Here is a 20,347-nt window from a genome sequence, read left to right as displayed (position 1 = left end):
GGGCCACACTGCCACCTTGGTGGTTTCGGCAAGTCAGGTGGTAGAAGGTATAGCCAGGCAAGGAGGTTTCAGTAAGTGGGAAGGTGTCATCACCTGTGAGCCAAGTTTCCGTCAAGGCCTTGATGTTGATGTCCATAATAAGGTCATGAATGGCAAGGGTTTTGTTCCCAAGTGAATGGACATTCTGGAATGAGATGCAGAGAGAGGCGGTGATTGTTGATCCACTGGCAGAGTCCACTGGTCAGCAGTGGAAGGGGTGAGCAGGACAGGAAGGAAGATTAGCCCCCAGCGAAGGGTGCAGGGTGGGATGGTCAGCGAGAAAGGAGAATGGGGCATTTGTGATTGCTGCTCATAAGGAGGCATCGATGAGTGCCTTGATTAGCTCTTTGCTAAATGCCAAGAGAGGCACAGAGGGAAGCTGCAGGCTTATCCAGGAGGGAGTCAAGCCTGGGATGGCGGCAGGAGAGTCAGAAGGTAGAGGTACAGGGAAGGATTGGTATAGAGGTTTGGCGGGGGGGGGGGCAAAATACTCAGGAGGGGAGAAATGAATGGAGGCATGGCTGGGTAACAGGAATGGGAGGAGACAGGAGAGAAGGGTCCAAAGGAGTAAAGAGGGTAAAAAGGCAGATAGAAATGGGCTCGAGTTTGGAGCGGCAGCCAAAATGCGCACATGAATGGACACTGAATAAATTCAAGTTACAAAGGCATGGCAAAGATTAAGATAGGTATGTCCAGGTTGTAACTGAAGAATAAAGAGACGACAATAAGAGAGAGTTCAAAGTTAAAGTCTGTGGTGGAATGAAGTTGACTTGTAGATAGGATTGAGTCAGTTTGGAGAACTGACTAAATAATGCCCAGGTTTGGAGCCAGGTGTGGAGGGCGAGTGAGTCCAGGAGCTGGTTCAGGGTCAGGGTTTCAGTGGTCGCACTGCTAGAGGTTTTCCTGTGGAAAATGGCGAATCGACCATGAGCCAGCATTGATCCAGAGGTTCAGCAGAGGTGAGTAGTGGGTCTTGGTGATTTGCAGCGCACACAAACAGATCCTTAACCTTAAAGCTAAGGCATTCCCTTTTCCAGAAACTGCACAAATCAAAGCTTAAAAATTTATGAGAACTACCACATTGCATTACTGTCTGATACAACTCACCATTGATATAACACTATTTTCAGGTGTGTTGAAATTTAAAGCTGGTGATCAATATGAGACTGATAGCAGACATTCCACTGAATAGCAGATTGTAAATGCAAAGTATTCCATTTAATTTAATGCTATCATGCCACTGCTTTATAATGACTAAATAAGTCAAATTATTGGCCCAGATTTTGCAGTCCTGATGAGGGCGAACTGGCAGCATTCGCCGTCATTTCGCCTTTGAAACTGACTGCAACTTCAGGATTTAGCGCAGCCTAATGTGGGAATCCTGAAGTTGTGGTCAGGCATTCATTGATCCTCCACAGGCTATGCCCCCACAGTGCGGACAATCAGTGAAATCGCTCAAATCATGGAAACTGATGAAAACTTTGGCTCTTCTGCAGTAACTACGTTGTTAAATACCCAATTAAAGGTTAGACCCAAAGGGATTAGGTGTAACTGGGGTTTTAACAGTGTATTGACAGCTAAACAAAGGTTATGGTCCTGAAAAACTAATTTAAATTTTGTGCAGTGTCAAATTTGTCCGTTTTAATAAAAATTAAAATTAAGAAACTTTTAATAAAATGTTTAATTTTTTAAAAAAGTTTGTTCATCTTTATTTCAGGTTTGCCTTTTCCCCATGTGAGAGCCCCAATCTTTGTTTTGCTCTCCCTAACATTTATAAAAAGTTAGAATTTTAGGCGCTTACCCACTTCCTGGTTCGCTGTCTGTGAGAATTCTGCATTTTGATTGGCTGCTTAAGGCAGCTTGTTGACCTAACAGCAGTTTTTCGCTGGGAATCCCCATTAAATTGCGTTGATTTCAACTACGCATCGGAAAACCCCAAATTCGCGACAGAGAGATCGTGACATCTTTGTGCGAAGCTTACTTCGGGGCCAGCGGCAAACGCCTTTGCTTTGCTGCTGACGGCAGATTACAGGCCATTATTTTTAATACATGGGAGTCCAGAATGTTTACTGGTGTTTAGGGATCACATTCCAGGATTTACTATTACTTTGGAAATTCATGTTGCAGAATTGTATGGTTTAAAACTGCATAGCTTCTTACCTGTTCCTCATCACTGTATCCCTTGCAGGGTGTTTAACATCATAACATTCCAAATACACTGCCACAGAAAAGCAACATGGCAACTGGAAACAGTATTTCAATTTTTTCAAGCTGTTTTGAGTCATTGTACCTCTTTTTTGGCTTTAAAACATCCTTAAAATGCTGCCAAACAGTAATATTAGCAGTCCTTACACAGCATCAGATGAGGAGAAGCTGAAACAAGGGCACAGAAGTAGAACAGAGACCTCAAACAGCCAGCAACGGAGTGGGGAACAGTGAAGGAGCAGAAGCAGCCAGCCAAATCAAGCAAACAGTACCACTTAGCAGCAACAGGAGACCCATGGAGACTCATAATGTGACATTAAAATCATGCAAAGTTTTGTGGGTACAGCAGAAAAAGTGGGAAACTTCTGTATTAACAGTGAAACTTATCATAGAAACTGATTGCTATTTGCCACTTCTCAGCTGCTACAGGGCTGGGCGCTGAAAGTGAACTATGCATTGTGTACAGGTCCTTGGAGAATAAAATGTGTTGTGGTAAGGATTCGGAGAGCATGGTGGGCTAGAGTTTGGGCTGAGAAAGTGTGGGGGTTCAGGCAGGGAACAGTGAGGTTGGGGCTTGGAAAGTAGAATGCAATCAATCAGTCATTGGGACCTTGCCATCTGGGAGGGAGCAGGAGCCAGCATTCTGCCTTGGGGTTTAAAAGCCAGCAGCATTGTAAAGAGGCCAAAACACAAAAAAATTGTTTGGATACAGAACAAAAAGTTGTTTCCTTGAAGAATGTCTGAGATTAGCACGGTCTGATGGCGTGCCCACAGCTCTCAGGTTCACAAAAGAAGCTGTGCAAGTGTTTCTCCATTAATTCTGACAGAGAGGAGACATTGCTTGGCACAGAGTAATGCAGGTCTGCAACGAGAGCAAGCAGTGTCAGGAGGTGACCAGGGTAATCAGTGCCAACTCTAAGAGTGTATTCCTTGCAACTCAGCACTGGAACAGTTCAATCACCTTATTAGGCCTGCTAAGTCAACAGGAGCAAGCCACAGCTTTCAAGAATACTCTATACTAAGCATGTCTGCCACTTGCACTTCCGTGTCACAGTCTGTTAAAGTGCAAGAATTGTTTACCCCCAATGCCCAGGAAGCTGCATGGTCACCTTTACATCTCCAGTCTTCACCTAGAAGTGTTCCTTCATCCAACTAAAAGTCCCACATGATATGTAATTGCTTGGTGCATGCACCCTGTCATCAACCCCATTATGATCTGCAAGTTTCCACATTGGTTTTACTGCATCTCATGCAATCAATGGTAATTTTCACTTTTTGCATTCTTTTGCAAGGATAAGACAGCCCAGTACATCAGAGAGACATTGCCAACAGGCGGTGGACCGCCACACCTCCACCCTCTCACCCCCTATGAGGAGAAAACTCTTCAGATCCTGGGGGAGGAAGCAACAGAGGAAGTTGGAGGGCAGGCAGCTGCAGGTTAATGCTGAACTTCTGCTTCTCTTCCTTCTCAGACTATTGTACCCGGCATTACCGGTCAGCAAACTGTAACACGGAACTCTTATGTCTCTTCTCTCTACCCCTCAGCAACCCACTGTAACATCTCTTCCTCTTTTCCCCCTTCAGATGTGCCAAAAGAAGCAGAGAAATAAGCACTTTGGACACTTTGCATCCGCCCTCATCAGTACTTTAGCTCACACGCCATCACGCACATGCTGCCATCCCAAGCACCATCCCAGAAACATTCAACCAGAGGGAACAAAATAATGAGGCAGACAAGAGTTCACTGGGTGAAATACAGAACACAAGTGAGCAGGAGCGACTGGTGGTGGAACACATGGAGCAAAATATTGCTGACTGGAGGGTTAAGAGATATCACCCCTCGGCTGAAGAGTCTAGAGAGACAGACCTCAGAGGGTCTGCTTTTAAAAGAAAGTTGCTTGCATACCATCAACCATATGTGCAGACACTGGCAGCGGTGTCAGACAGTGTGCTGCAGATGGGAGGGGGCTGACTGGTACCCACATACTAGTATACAGAGGGATGGTTTTTCAGCTCTGCAGTGAATCCTAGAGCATGTGACAGCAAAGGCGACCACGACAGAGGCCCTCACAACAAAGGCTTTAAGAGCAGTCTGTGCTCAGAATGTTGCCACAGAGGCCTTGGGTATCAGATTGGAAAGGGCTGTCTCATCATTCTCTTAGCATTTGGGGATGGGTTACAGACAAAGTATCTCATGGGGCTTCACTGATTTTGTTGGATCAGTACAGGTGACATGGCAGCATTATGCACGCCTGTTGTTGCTCTGTCTCAGGAAGGCAGCACATACAGGACCTCCAGCCAGGCTTTTTCAACACCTTCACCTGGGGCTGAAAGGACGTACGCAAATGCACACGCAGTGCAGCCTTACCAAACTGTCTCCTTCTGTTGCTCCTCCTCTTCTTCCAAGAAGCAAAGATGGAGGAGAATTCCCAATGGCAAACCCATCGTGCTCCAGCTGAAATGGGAAGAGGGGGGAATGTACTGTGTATTGTTCTGGTCTCCATATTACAAAATGTATATAGAGGCACTGGAGCAGGGACAAAATGATTTAAAAGTGTGATACCAGAACGGAGAGGTTATAACTATCAGGAAAGACTGAACAGGCTTGGGCCCTTTTCTCCAGAAAAGAGAAGGTTGAGGGGTGACTGAATAGAGGTCTTTAAAATTATGAAGAGGCTTGATAGGGTAGACGTAGGGAAGAGGTTTCCACTTGTGGGGGAGTCCTAAACTAGGGGTCATAAATATAAAATAACAACAGAAAATGCTGGAAATACTCAGCAGATCAGGCAGCATCTGTGAGAAACAGAGTTAACGTTTCAGGTCGATGACCTTTATGACAAAAGGTCATCGACCTGAAACATTGGGCCAGAAATTCGTGACCAAATGCGTGAGTACGGTCTGGGTACTCACGCATCTGGCCGTTGGAAATGCCGGCGTTCAGCATGCACAGCGCATGCGGGGAACGCCGGCATTTCCAGTCCTCTGAACGAAGGGGTTCATAGGCACAGCGCGTGCGACTGCACAGGCAGCGCTTGCGCAGTGAACTTCGTCGATTTCATTCATGGATTCAGTGAGGGTAAGTCCTTACAAGTTACACTTGAAAAAAGCATGTGTAAAGTTGTTCCAAGGCTGCGGAGGAAGATATATTTTATCGTGGAGCTTCTGAAAGGCAATATTTTTGTTTGGGAAAGGGAGGGAAGTTATTTTAAGAAATTTTAAGTAAGTTTTAAAGTTTAAATTTTTTTTTTTTTTTTTTTAAAACGGGTTTTCAGAACGGTAGGTAGAAGGAGCAATTGTGGCTGTGTGAATTGAATGTGAAAATGAGTGTTCTAAAATGAGTAATGTAACATTTCCAGCACTTTTAAGAAAGAAACTTTTCATCAGTAATAAGTAATTATGTATGTATGTCCGCATATATTCCTTTACGTATATGTATGTTTTATATTCCTTTACTTATGTGTATGAATGTATGTTTTTAATTATGATTTTTCAACAAGTTACTTTCTCTGAAAGTCATAATTAAATAATACATTCATACACATAAGTAAAGGAATATATACATAACACGCAAAGGAATATATACAGACATACATACTTTCAGAAGCTTCACAATAAGAAATATCTTCCTCCGCAGCCTCTGGAGCAACTGTACCCATGCTTTTTTCATGTGTAAGTTGTAAGGACTTGACCTCACTGAAAGCATGAATGAAAGCGGCGAATTTTACTGCGCACGCATTCTGCCTCTGAACCCCTTCGTTCAGAGGACAGGAAATGCCGGTTTTCCCCGCATGCGCTGTGCATGCTGAAAACCGGCATTTCCTCCGGCCAGACGCGTAAGTACCCCGACCGTACTCGCGCATTTGGAAGGGAATTACTGGGCCAACATTTTACATGTCAATAAAATGAAAAATTTAACAATTGCACGATTTGCCCCCTCGCATCTGCGACTGAGGGTCCAAGGAGGTGCATTGCGCAAGAGGTCATCGTCGTACGTATCCTCACACTGTTCCCTTTCGGGAACTGTATGAAGTGGTGGAAGGATTTATGGCCGTGATTAACGCTCATTCCGTGACCGTAACCATCTTTGAACCAGCCATTAGGGTGGTTAGTCCTATGGTGTGAGGGTTTTACGGGCTCCCACAACCCATCTGAGGTGGGGGGGGGGGGGGCCACCCACACTCACGGACGCAAGTATCCCGCTGGATGTCCACCCAGAATTTATAGTTGGAGCTCCGACTCCACTTGCCGGGACTGTCTGGAGTGGGGTTCGAAACCCTACTCCTTCTGGCCCAGCGGCGGGGATGCTTACTGCTACGCAAAAGGCCCACTCCGCACAAAAGGTGACACCCATACGTTTCCTGCGCCTTTTCCCTCCCCGTGACTGGAGCCCTATGCTGCCACTTGAAAGACCAAGCTATCATCTGCCCTTTTTGCGGCGCCTTTGACTTCTCATTACCAATGATGAGCAGGCGCTGCGCCTCCACCTCCTTGAGGAGATTGCTGAGGTCATCATCAGTTCAATTGTGAGTTCTTTTAATGCCGTGAATTGTGCTCATTCCAGCCATTTCACGTTGCTAATCGGATTGGGCCTTTGGCATAGCGGTAGGATCCCCGCCACTGGGCCAGATCAGGGTAGGGTTTCGAACCCCGCTCCAGGCAGTCCCGGTAAGTGGAGTCGGAGCTCCGGCTCTAAATTCTGGGTTGACATCCCGTGGGATATTTGCGTCCGTGGGTGTGGGTGGCCCCCCCTCCTTGTATAGCTTGTGGGAGCCCGTAAAACCCTCCCGCCATAGGACTAACCGCCCTAATGGCTGGTTCAAAGATGGTTACGGTCACGGAATGAGCGTTAATCATGGCCATAAATCCTTCCACCACTTCATACAGTTCCCCAAAGGGAACAGTGTGAAGACACGTATGACGACGACATTGCTAAATAAATAAATGGAATTTAAAAAATTCTTTTAGGGCTTTTAAAAGTCTTTAAATTGCTTTAATTCTGTTTAAAACTACTTCAGATTCTTCAAAATAATGTAAACGTTTTAAAAAGTTTATAAAAGTTACCAAAAGCTTCAAAAAACTTCCAAAAACCTATTTAAACTGCTGCTTTGCATGTAAAAATGCTTAGCAGCTTGGCAGAAACATTGGGGGCGTGTCCTGTTAAACTGAGACCTCAAGGGGCGTGTCTCAGTTGCACAGCGCGCTACAGGCTTCGCGCTGGCTGCACTCCTGGGCGGCGTGATGTCAAACGCTGCCCGGGATTCTTCAGATTCAAAATGGAATTCCAGGCGTCCCTGGAGGTGATCGGCAGGCGCGTCGGGTAAGTGCAAATCGGGACCTTGCACGCGCGGCAAGCCCCGTTCACGAATTTCTGGCCCAATAACTCTGTTTCTCTCTCAACAGATGCTGCTTGACCTTCTGAGTATTTCTAGCATTTTCTGTTTTTATTTCAGATTTCCAGTATCCACAGTATTTTGCTTTTGTAGTAGGTCATAAATATAAGATAGAAATGAATAAATCCAATAAAGAATTCAGGAGAGGCTTCTTTATCCAGAGGGTAGTTAGACTGTGGAATTTTCTACCACATGGAGTAATTGAGGCGAACAGCATAGATGCCTTTACGAGGAAGCTAGTTAGGTATACAAGGGGGAAAAGAATAGAAGTATATGCAGATAGTGTTAGATGAAATAAGACGGGAGGAGGCTCGTGTGAAGCATAAACACCAGCATAGACCAGTTGGGCTTAATGGCCTGTTTCTGTGCTGTAAATTCTGTATAATGTCAGCCCCATAACAAATGGTACAAAGACAGATGGCAAAGTAGGTGACATCAGCAAAACAAAAAAGCAACAAAAAAGACAGTACCTGAGAATTGTATAAGCTTGTCCTCTTGAACTTACTTCCACCTTGAGAGTAGCACATAGCAATCCTGGATGTTTGTTTTATACCCGTATCAATAGTAATCATTGCAAGTGAGATGGAATTGATGGAAAGTAGGATGCATTACATCACCATGTTAATTAACTCGTGTTTACCTAACTTGATTGAGTTTTTTGATGAGGTAACAGAGGGTTGATGAGGGCAATGCGGTTGATGTGGTGTACATGGACTTCCAAAAGGCATTTGATAAAGTGCCACATAATAGGCTTGCCAGCAAAGTTGAAGCCCATGGAATAAAAGGGACAGTGGCAGCATGGATACGAAATTGGTTAAGTGACAGGAAACAGGGAGTAGTGGTGACTGGAGGGAGGTATACAGTGGTGTTCCCCAGGGGTCGGTACTAGGACCACTGCTTTTATTGATATATATTAATGACTTGGACTTGGGTTTACAGGGCACAATTTCAAAATTTGCAGATGACACAAAACTTGGAAGTATAGTGAACAGTGAGGAGGATAGTGATAGACTTCAAGAGGACATAGACAGGCTGATGGAATGGGCGGACACGTGGCAGATGAAAATTAACGCAGAGAAGTGCAAAGTGACACATTTTGGTAGGAAGAACGAGCAGAGGCAATATAAACTAAAGGGTACAATTCTAAAGGGGGGTGCATGAACAGAGAGATCTGGGGGTATATGTGCACAAATCCTTGAAGGCGGCAGGGCAGGTTGAGAAAGCGGTTAAAAAGACATACGGGATCCTGGGCTTCATAAATAGAGACAGAGTACAAAAGCAAGGAAGTTATGTTGAACCTTTATAAAACACTGGTTTGGCCTCAACTGGAGTATTGTGTCCAATTCTGGGCACCAAACTTTAGTAAGGATGTGAAGGCCTTAGAGAGGGTGCAGAATAGATTTACAAGAATGATTCCAGGGATGAGGGACTTCAGTTACGTGTATAGACTGAAGAAGCTGGGGTTGTTCTCCTTAGAGCAGAGAAGGTTGAAAGAAGATTTGATGGAGGTGTTCAAAATCATGAGGGGTCTGGACAGGGTAGATAGAGAGAAACTGTTCCCATTGGTAGAAGGGTCGAGAACCAGAGGACACAGATTTAAGATGATTGGGAGAAGAACCAAAGGCGACATGAGGAAAAACTTTTTTATGCAGCGAGTGGTTAGGATCTAGAATGCACTGCCTGATAGGATGGTGGAGGCAGATTCAATTGTGGCTTTCAAAAGAGAATTGGATAAGTACCTGAAGGAAAAGAAATTGCAAGGCTACAGGGAAAGGGCGGGGGAGTGGGACTAGCTGAAGTGCTCTTGCAGAGTGTCGGCACGGGCTCGACGGGCCGAATGGCCTCCTTCTGTGCTTTAATCATTCTATGATTCTAATACCACCTCACTTCCAATGTCCGCTGCCAATCGTGGCAGAAAATTGGGTGGGCACAAAAGTGGGCTCAGATTGGACATAATGGATCCCCACATCATTGCCGGTGCCTGTCTAAATACTGCCCCAAATTGGATGAAACATGGTGGAAAATCTGGGTTGTTGCATCTGAAGAAGCACTATAAAAGAGCATGCTGTCTCAAGGGGCAGCTGTGTTATATAGAGATGGTGGATTTTTATATCACAGTACTAAAAAAGCCAATATTGAGAGGTCCCATGGCACAACCCCAGATATCTTGCAAGTCTTACATCATGATTCCTGATGTCCTGTGAGCCCCTACTACAACATTTAACACATAACATCAAAGCTATCAAAGCTGAAAAAAGTATCAAAAACTCATTGGCTTCCATGTAATTTGCACAATCGGAGAACAGAAAAATTCCTATTGATAAAGGTCAAGTATGAACACTCATTTTACATGAGCGGATGATTTTGTTAAAATAGTACATGTGAGAGTGTAGCATGTTACTGCATTTTAGTGCTCGTCAACTGGAGTTCCTACCCTGTCTATCAATTAATTATAGGCATTATTCTATATCCTGGGGTACAGCTGATGAATAAACTGTTTAAGCTTTGCTCTCATGTTTCATCTGAACCATTTGTTTGGATTGCTTCTATATAATGTACTGAGAATTCTCAATATTATTTGTTTTTTTCCCTCCTCCTTTCTTTATCCATCAATTTTCTCCCCCACCCCCTTGAAAGTGTTAAATCCTTGGTGGGGTCCAGTTGCATGGGTGCTGGAGGCCCTCCGACACCTCGCCCAAGTGGCCATTCTTCATGTGTGTTCCTAGACATTTACAGCTGAGCCCAATTCCATCCTCACAACACATGCTAATTCTCAGCAGGGATTGCAAGAATCCTAATTTATTTCCCCTTCTTAACCCAACATTGCTGAGATCAATCATAGCCTAATTGAGAACAGCTAACTCAGTAGTCCAGACCTTGAACCTAGGACTTTTCCTGGTCTGTATGGCTCAGCTGCTTGCTCAGAAGCAGCTGGACCATATTATTTGTGCTCCGAATTAGTACACAATCGCAATGCCCATTGCACAACCCTCCTCACAACCACAAAACCCACAGTACAACCCTCTACACAGCATGAAACCCAGAATACTCCACTCCTCACAACCACAAAACCCAAATAACTTGAAACTCACAATGTAACAAAACCTACAGCACAACCCTCTACACAACTACCGCACAGCTACTGAGCCCTCTACACAGTCATGATACCCATCACACAATCCTTTCTAGAAAACCGTAACATTCAACACATAATGCTCAACATAAACATGAATAGTGACAAGAATGGTACTGACTGCCAAAACAAGTGCAATGGTACCTCTGCATCAGTTGCTGTCTTCGGGGAAAAAGTGGAGAGAAAAAAAGATAATTAACCCCAGAACTCTCAACACAAAAGCCATGTCTATCAAGTTGTATGCACAATACAATCCTCAATGGAACCACAGCATTTACCATATAACCAACTGTACAATGCACTATATAATCAACAGAACAAAACAACCAAGCTAGCTATCGGCCTCCTACCTCTCATATGGCGACACTAGCGTGACGCCGTTCTTTCCCCTATCACAATTACCTCAAGGCTTGTTAGGCTTAGGCAGGAAGTTTCACTGGCATAACCGCCAAACAGGTTTCACATGGCTTTAACTCTCTGAATACTAAAATATCATCTTGCACCATAGAAAACAAGTCTGCTTTACAGTGTTCATCATAACAAACACCCCATAAATAATAAGCATACTGGAATTTGCAGAATTAGTGTCCTCTGAATCAACTAAATTCAGAATCAGAATTGTCTATGATTCAGATGCAAAAAGGTAACTGCAGTCAAATGATTAAATCCAAAGTATTCTGCAATAAAGTTTATACATATTTTCAATTAAGCTGCATTGCAGACTCCTGTGTTGAACCCATTGAGTTAACAGATCTTTCAATATTCAATTGACACAATATCAAGATACAACCAGTAGTATAGACTTCAGAGTTATCCAAATACAATGCAAAGCTTATCCATGTGAATTAATTATCTTCAGCAGAGAAAGGGTGTTACAGAAAACTGACATAAAATGAATGGATGGACTATACCCAACAACAAAAAGGTTCCTGGGATAATAAATTTAACTTGCAGCAAAAATTACTCTAAGGTGAGCTAAAACAAGAATACTCCAAGAAAAACAATGAGTCCCAATAGTAAAGCAGTGCATATTTTTCCCTCATCAGTTTGATTTTCTACCTTTAATGTCTTCCTGGACAACATAGCGTAGATTATCCTTTAGCCTGTGCCTGGGATATCACATTCCCCAGCACAGAATGGAGGAAAGAGGGCAGAGACCCATTGGGCTGGATTTTTGCCGAGACGAGTTGGGGGCGGGACTGCTGCCTTCCGGGTTCTAGTCCCCTCCCAGCGATGTCCAATGCAGAGATGCTATTTTCCCGATTGGCCTTGTTAAGCCCGCCCTGCGGGCTTGCTGGCCAATTAAGGGAAAGCCGGTGTCAGATGATGTCAGTTGATGATGCTTCATCTGCCGGTTTTCTTAAAAGGGACATGAACCATTTATTTTTGACAGATGATTTGACAGTGTTTGACAGCATTGAGGAGACAATCACTGAAGGTGAGCCCTTGCACCCAGGCTCTCCAATGACCCTCTCCTTAGGATAAAACAGATGGCAGCTGGTGAGGGTACAGAAGCGATCTGTCACTTCTCCCAATGAGGTGAGGCCACACAAACACTTCAAAGCTCGTCACCTTCAGAAAAATCTAAACACATTAAAAATGACTTTCCCAACATTTCCTTACCTCTGATACTCACCAGTGTCCCATTGCATCCTTCACACCACTTCTGCAGCGGTCATCTATACACAAACATTACAATAGACCCATAGCACGCCTCACTTACCCTGGCGGGGTTCCCCGACGTCGGGAAGCCCGCAGAAGTCTCAAAATGGGAAAAAGCCTCTTAACTGCCTGCTAACTACCTGTTAACAGGCAGTTAAGTGGCTATAATCCTCTTCCCGCCGCTAGGACTCAGGTCCCTGCGCAAATCGAGGACCCGACTCCCAGGAAGATTGGCTGGAGGTGGGTTGGGAGCGGGTTCGGGACCCACTCCTATTCTTTTTGATTTTCCCAACAGTCCCGCCTCCAAACCCGCCTCCTCAGGGCTGGTAAAATCCAGCTCATTATGTCAGGTCTCTGCCCCCTCTGCATCCTGCCAAGATTTCTCGGGTCTTTCCCGTGTGACACAACAGTGATTACATCTGTGGTAACTCTGTCAAGGTAAAATTAACTAGCCGAAACACAGAATACATTCAATACTCAAAGTTTATTTGGATGATAGAGAAGCACCGATATTAATGAATAAAGAAGAAAACTGTGCACTCGCTGGTGGTAGCACACACTACAGACCTGTTTCTCAGAATCGTTTCTGGCAGCTTCTTCTTGTGCTAATACCATCTCACGTTCTGCTGTAATCTGCACACTCTCCCGTAAAGCCTCCTCTAATTCCTCAATCCGGTCATCTTTTTGTCGTAAAGTATCCTGAAGGAGTGGAGAAAAAATGCAGTGACCATTTTTGTTACCTATTTTATGAAAAGTAACAGTGTTTTATACAGAGCATTAAATTGCAATTCATAACACTACATTGGAGACAAACAGTTGTCAAAATTTCCCATTCACCACAAATATTTCCATTTTCTGAAACAATAACAAGTTTCAGTGCAATCATCTTTTACTACAAAATCATTTAATTCAGCATAATGTGGTAAATATACATAGGCTCAATTGAAACAGTATTAGTGTTAATACTTTCAGACTTTTGCATCATATTAATGCCCATGATGCTAGATTTTGCGTGGTTCATTTGAAACTTCAGTAGCTTTCAAAAAAGAAAATGTATTAGACGATGGGAATAAGACAGAAATTTATGCTCACATTGAATTGGATTTGATACAAAAAAAAAATGGGGAAAATCTACCACACAATGGCTAATTTTACTGCACATAGATTTGCTTTATACCATAACATCAGGGCTGCACTGGAGGTGCTAAACTGGCATGAGTGTTCCCAGATTGGAAGGATAATAAATTACCAGAATTTTCACTGGAATAACCACACAGTGCAGTGCCCCCTACTGCATACAAACCAAACTAAAAAACTAGTAAAAGCCGACACAAACTCCAAAAAGCTGACAACTCAAAAACAGCCTCAAATATAATGACCTATGAAAATCAAGGAAGTACACTGAAAGCGCAATGAGACATGAGCTTGTAATTTAAATTATAGGTATATTCAACATTTCTTCATTTATATTCTAGAAAGTAAAACGTGGGGCAGGTAATGTAGTCAGGGCTTGTTGCTCCTGGGATGCTGTGTGCGCCTGTGGTGCTTCCTGATGACCTTGCAATATAATGTGAGGTCAGCTCATTATAATAAAGATTCAGCATTCCCTGCGCTCAACGCATGATGGTCTGGGAGCCATGGGGTCAGTGGTTGGATTATCTAGTGCCAGAAGCTCTTAAACGACTGTTTGGTGCCCTTAAAACTATGCTGCAACTGAGGGAGAAAAATTGAGGCAAACAAGGGACAAGAACTGCTTTGAAGGTCCTGCTATAGCTGGTGCTTCAGAGAAAGGTGACTCTTTTTGCAGTCATAAAGTCCAGGGCCAGAGGCAGGTAACAGAATGAATGAATGTCGTCTCATCTGTGGCTAGAATCTGATAGCAGGTGAGGAAGAAATTTCCTGGGTTACACAAGGTTGCCAAGCTAAGTGTTGTAACATGTTGACTTACAATGCATGTTAATTGCACATCACTCCACATTTGGTGCACCATCACAGAAGGAGAGTGCACTGCACTTTGCAAAGGCGTGCCCATGTTGTTCTATGACTATGTGGCCCATTAAATGTGGCCCAGGATACATTATCAGCTTAAGGAACCTGAATGCTTCATAATCACACACTCACAGAAGGTTGCTGGCGCTCTGGACAATTCACTGGTAACATCTTCCGCACATTCCTCTTTGTAACATGTCCCTTTTTTATTTGATAAAGTAATGGAGAGGGTTGATGAGGATAGTGCAGTTGATGCGCATATGGACTTTCAAAAGGCATTTAATAATGTACCACATAATAGACTAGTTAGCAAAATTTTAGCCCATGGGATTAAAGGGACAGTGGCAGTACGGATATGAAATTGGCTAAGGGACAGAAAGCAGAGAGCAGTGGTGAACAGTTGTTTTTCAGACTGGAGGGAAGTGTACAGTGTTATTCCCCAGGGGTCAGTATTAAGACCACTGGTCTTTTTGACATATAGTAATGATCTGGACTTGGGTATAGGGGGCATGATTTCAAAGTTTGCAGATGACATGAAAGTCAGAAATGTAATAAACAATGAGGAGGATAGTAACAGGCTTCATGAGGAGATAGACAGACTGGTGAAACATGTCAGATGAAATTTAATGCAGGGAAGTGGGGCAGCACGGTGGCATAGTGGTTAGCACTGTTGCCTCACAGCGCCAGGGACCCGGGTTCGAATTCGGCCTCGGGCGACTGTCTGTGTGGAGTTTGCACATTCTCCCCGTGTTTGCGTGGGTTTTCTCCGGGTGCTCCGGTTTCCTCCCACAGTCCAAAGATGTGCGGGTTAGGTTGATTGGCTATGATAAATTGACCCTTAGTGTTAGGGGGATTAAATACATGGGGTTACGGGGATAGGGTGGGATATGTGTTGGTGTAGGGGTTACGGGGATCGGGTGGGATATGTGTCGGTGCAGGCTCGATGGGCCGAAATGGCCTCTATCTGCACTGTGGGGTTTCTGTGATTTCTGTGAAGTGTGAAGCGATACATTTTGGTAGGAAGAATGAGGAGAGGCATTCTAAACTAAAAAGTACAATTTTAAAGACGGTGCAGGAACAGAGAGACCTGGGGGTGTATGTACACAAATCTTTGAAGGTGGCAGGACAAGCTGAGAAGGCTGTTAAAAAAAATCAAATGGGATCCTTGACTTTATTAGCAGAGGCATAGGGCAGGAATTTAACTCGGGAGTCGGGTTGGAGGCGGAACTACAACTTTCGGGGTTGTAGTCCCGCCTCCATCGAGATGCGGCCAATCCACGCGATTTTAACTTGATTGACCTTGTTGAGCCCGCTGAGGCCAATTAAGGGCCACCCGGCAACAGGTGACGTCACAGACTGAAATTTCATCTATCAAGAGATTTTGACAGATGAAATATCAGTGTTTCACACCTGTTTGAAACTGTCAAACACTGACAGTCTTATTTCTAACCTGAGGCTTTCTCCACAGACTCAGTTAGAAATCTCTCCTGCACAGAAAGCTGCAGGCTGTCACTTTTGACAGTTCGCAGCCATTCTGCTTTCTGTGCCGGTGAGATGAGGGACTCCCGGAACCTAAAGGAAGGAAGGCTGAAAAGGTAAGAAAAGGTCATTTACACTTCTTTAATCACTTTAGACACACCAAACACACTTACCTTTGCACTCATGCACACATCACTCACCTGAAGACCGACATCTTGACCCCTCCAAGCCCTTCAACCCAACGGCCCGACTCCGCTAACTTGGCGTGGCTTGGAGCCATTGGGAATCCCACACTTCAACCTTAAAAATAGGGATTAGGCTAAAAACTCCCCATTAACTACCTGTTAACAGGCAGTTAATTGGCACTAATCCCTTCCCGCCTCGGGTAGGCGGGTCCCAGTGCGGGACGGGTACCCGCCTCGTTTGAAACTGGCATGGAGGCGGGTTTGGGTGCGGGATGGGGTCAGGACCCCTGATTTCGGGATTTTAACCTCCCGCACGCCTCCAATCCCGACTCCACGGCACAATGAAAATCCTGCCCATAGAGTACAAAAGCAAAGAAGTTGTGCAACACTTCTACAAAACACTGGCCCCAGCTGGAGTAGTGTGTTCAATTCTGGACACCACATTTTAGAAAGGATCTCAAGGCCTTGGAGAGGGTACCAAGGAGATTAAGTAGAATGGTGCCAGGGATGAGGGACTTCAGTTATGTGGAGACTGGAGAAGCTTGAGTTATTTTCCTTAGAGCAGAGAAGGTTAAGAGGAGATCTGATAGCAGTGTTCAAAATCATGAACAGTTTTGATGGAGTAAATAAGGAGAAACTGTTTCCAGTGGCAGAAGGGTCGGTAACCAGAGGACACAGATTTAAGGTGATTGGCAAAAGAACCAGAGGCATTTTTTATGCAGTGAGGTTGTTGTGATCTGAATGTAATGCCTGAAAGGCTGGTGGAAGCAAATTCAATAGTAACTTTCAAAAGGGAATTGGATAAATACTTGAAGGATTTTTTTTTTTACAGGGCTATGGGGAAAGAGCAGGGGAGTGGGACTAAATGGACAGTTCTACCAAAGAACTGGCACAGGCACAGTGGGCTGAATGGCCTCCTTCTGTGCTGTATCATTCAATGATTTGTTTGCAAGAAAAGGCTAAACATTATAAAAGAGGCAGCATATATGCATTATGGAGGAGGTCAACAAAGTTAAAACCCTTAATTCCTTAAGAGGAGAGGGCCGTAGTGATTCTGAGCGTGGAGGAAATAGGAGTAGGGAAGGGTGAACTAGGTTCATGGCTATTATTCTTTGCTTTTCCTCAATTCACTGAAATTAGCCCTCTTTCAGTTAAATATTTGTATTCTAGATTGCACCTTGTCCTTCTCCATAACATGATCCTTATACTATGATCACTATTCCCGGGATGCTTCCCCCATTATGACATTCTCCACTCGACCCACTTAATTCCCCAGGATTAGATTCAGCAATGCCTCCTTTCTCGTTGGGCAAGAAACATACTGATCAAGAAAGTTGCAAATCCCTGCAAATCTGCTCTTCTATCTCCTTCCCAGTATTTGGTTGCCTATAAAATATACCAAGTAGTGTAATAGCTCTTCTATTGTTTCTCAACTCCAAGCAAATAGATTCTGTCTTTGACCCCTCAAGGAATTCTCTCTTTGTAGCACAGTAATATTTTCCTTAATCAAAAGTGCTACCCCTCCTCTTTTTTTCCTTCCCTATCTTTCCTGAATACTTAGTACCCAGGAATATTAAGCATTCAATCCTCCTCCCTTCATCAAGCCAGGTCTCCGTTATCGCCACTAAATCATATTCCCATGTGGCTATTTGTACCTGCAGTTCACCAACCTTATTAAGCACATTTTGTGCATTTAGACATATGGGCGTAGAAATTCACTGGAGCCCCGTTTGGGGCGCCAGTCTCGCCAGGGCGCCAGAAGTACCGCCCCGGAAGGAGTCGCGGCCGCCCGCCGCAAATTGAGTTTCACCGCCCCAGACGGAAGCGTGGCGCTACTCGAGGCGCCCCGCATCCCTCTTGGGGCGCTGCAACTGAAAATTGCAGCGCAACGTGCCGCAGCGTGGCGCGCTGCGGTACTGCAGGCCTTCCTCCCCTTCTTAAAGGGGAGGGGCCTGCTGCAGTGCGCTCAAAGAGCGCGAGTACCAGCAAAAGAGCCCGGCACCGAGGAGAAGTGCCGAGCTCTTGGGACGCAGCCGGCACAACGCGGGGGGGGGGGGGGGGGGGGGCGTTCAGGAGGCCAGGGACAGTGGCGTGGAGAGGTGCTGGCAGGCGGACAGCAAAAAAAATGGCCACCCCGCACCTCAACTGCCGCAGGTAGGCTCCCCTTAACTGGTCGCAAATTGCGACCGGCGTTAAAGCAGGGGGCGCTACCAAATTTCGCGATCGGGGCGGTAGCGGGGCGCTGCGCACACCGATGACGTCATCGGTAGCGGCGCAGCGCTAACGGCTAGCGCCGCCATTGGCGTCCCGCTAAATTTAGCGGGAGGCGTGGCCAGTGGCGTAAAACCCACTGAGTGCCCTCTTTGGGCACTAATGGGTGGCGCAGCCCACTGAATTTCTAGGCCATGCACTCCAAACCTAACTTATACCTCTTTGTATTCCCTATGATCCCACCTAATTCTGAATTATTTCTAACTCTAACCATCTCTCCCAGTCCTCTGTGCATCTTGTTTCTACTTTTTAATACTACATCTTGGTGCCCAACCCCCTGCTGAATTAATTTAAACCCTCCCCCACAGCACTAGTTAACCTGTAACTTGTCCACCTTGAACAGGTCCTACCTGCCACAGAGCTGGTCCCAATGTCCCAGGAATCTTCCACCCTCCCTCTTGCACCACGTGTCTCGCCACGCATTAACCTGCCATTTCCTCCTATTTTTTTTTAAATTTGTTTCTAGGATGCCAGCATTTATTGCCCATTCCTAGTTGCCCTTAAGAAGGTGGTGGTGAGCCGCCTTCTTGAACTGCTGCAGTCCGTGTGGTGATGGTACTCCCACAGTGGTTAGGTAGGGAGTTCCAGGATTTTGACGCAGCGACGTTGAAGGATCGGCGATATACTTCTAAGTCAGGATGGTGTGTAACTTGGAGGTGGTGGTGTTCCCATATGCCTGCTGCCCTTGTCCTTCTAGGTGGAAGAGGTCGCGGGTTTGGGAGGTGCTGCCGAAGAAGCCTTGGCGAGTTGCTGCAGTGCATCTTGTAGATGATACACACTGCAGCCACAGTACACCGGTGGTGGAGGGAGTGAATGTTTAAGGTGGTGGATGGGGTGCCAATCAAGCGGGCTGCTTTGTCCTGGATGGTGTCGAGCTTCTTGAGTGTTGTTGGAGCTGCACTCATCCAGGCAAGTGGAGAGTATTCCATCACACTCCTTACTTGTGCCTTGTAGACGGTTGAAAGGCTTTGAGGAGTCAGGAGGTGAGACACTCACTGCAGAATACCTAGCCTCTGACCTGCTCTTGTTGCCACAGTATTTATGTGGCTGGTCCAGTTAAGTTTTTGGTTAATGGTGACCCCCCCAAGATGTTGATAGTGGGGGATTCGGCGATGGTAATGCCATTGAATGTCAAGGGGAGATGGTTAGACTCTCGCTTGTTGGAGATAGTCATTGCCTGGTACTTCTGTGGCGCAAATGTTACCTGCCACTTATCAGCCCAAGCCTAAATGTCACCCAGGTCTTGTTGCATGCGGGCATGGACTGCTTCATTATCTGTGGAGTTGCGAATGGCGCTGAACACTGTGCAGTCATCAGCGAACATCCCCATTTCTGACCTTATGTTGGCGGGACGGTCATTAATGAAGCAGTTGAAGATGGTTGGGCCTAGGACACTGCCCTGAGGAACTCCTGTAGCAATGTCCTGGGGCTGTGATGATTGACCTTCAACCACCACAACCATCTTCCTTTGTGCTAGGTATGACTCCAGCCAGTGGAGCGTTTTGCCCCCGATTCCCACTGACTTCAGTTTTACTAGGGCTCCTTGATGTCAGACTCGGTCAAATGCTACCTTGATGTCAAGGGCAGTCACTCTCCCCTCACCTCTGGAATTCAGCTCCTTTGTCCATGTTTGGACTAAGGCTGTAATGAGGTCGGGAGCCGAGTGGTCTTGGCAGAACCCAAACTGGGCATCAGTGAGCAGGTTATTGGTGAGTAAGTGCCACGTGATAGCACTGTCGATGACATCTACCATCACTTTGCTCATGATTGAGAGTAGACTGATGGGGCGGTAATTGGCTGGGTTGGATTTGTCCTGCTTTTTGTGGACAGGACATACCTGGGCAGTTTTCCACATTGTCAGATAGATGCCAGTGTTGCAGCTGTACTTGGACAGCTTGGCTAGAGGCGCGGCTAGTTCTGGAGCACAAGTTTTCAGCACGATAGCCGGGATGTTGTCGGGGCCCTTAGCCTTTGCTGTATCCAGTGCGCTCAGC

At 45.4% G+C, this 20,347-nt stretch overlaps 1 protein-coding gene across 5 annotated transcripts in view; it reads right to left on the bottom strand.

Annotated features, from left to right (window-relative positions):
- The window catches only part of LOC147106110 (ELKS/Rab6-interacting/CAST family member 1-like), a 1,260,296-nt gene that overhangs the window by 653,845 nt on the left and 586,104 nt on the right, over positions 1-20,347 (bottom strand). For all 5 annotated transcript variants that reach the window (XM_086008889.1, XM_086008886.1, XM_086008887.1 and 2 more), the window contains one exon: positions 12,997-13,128. In XM_086008889.1, the coding sequence (XP_085865015.1) occupies positions 12,997-13,128 (132 nt within the window). The remainder of the gene's footprint in view (positions 1-12,996; positions 13,129-20,347) is intronic.

The sequence above is a fragment of the Somniosus microcephalus genome, chromosome 16 (genome assembly GCF_052327205.1).
Source record: "Somniosus microcephalus isolate GS21.2 chromosome 16, FLI_Smic_1.0, whole genome shotgun sequence".
NCBI classification, from domain to species: domain Eukaryota; kingdom Metazoa; phylum Chordata; class Chondrichthyes; order Squaliformes; family Somniosidae; genus Somniosus; species Somniosus microcephalus.
Note: the sequence above shows the minus strand (reverse complement) of the source record. Positions and strands in the feature narration are given on the sequence as shown.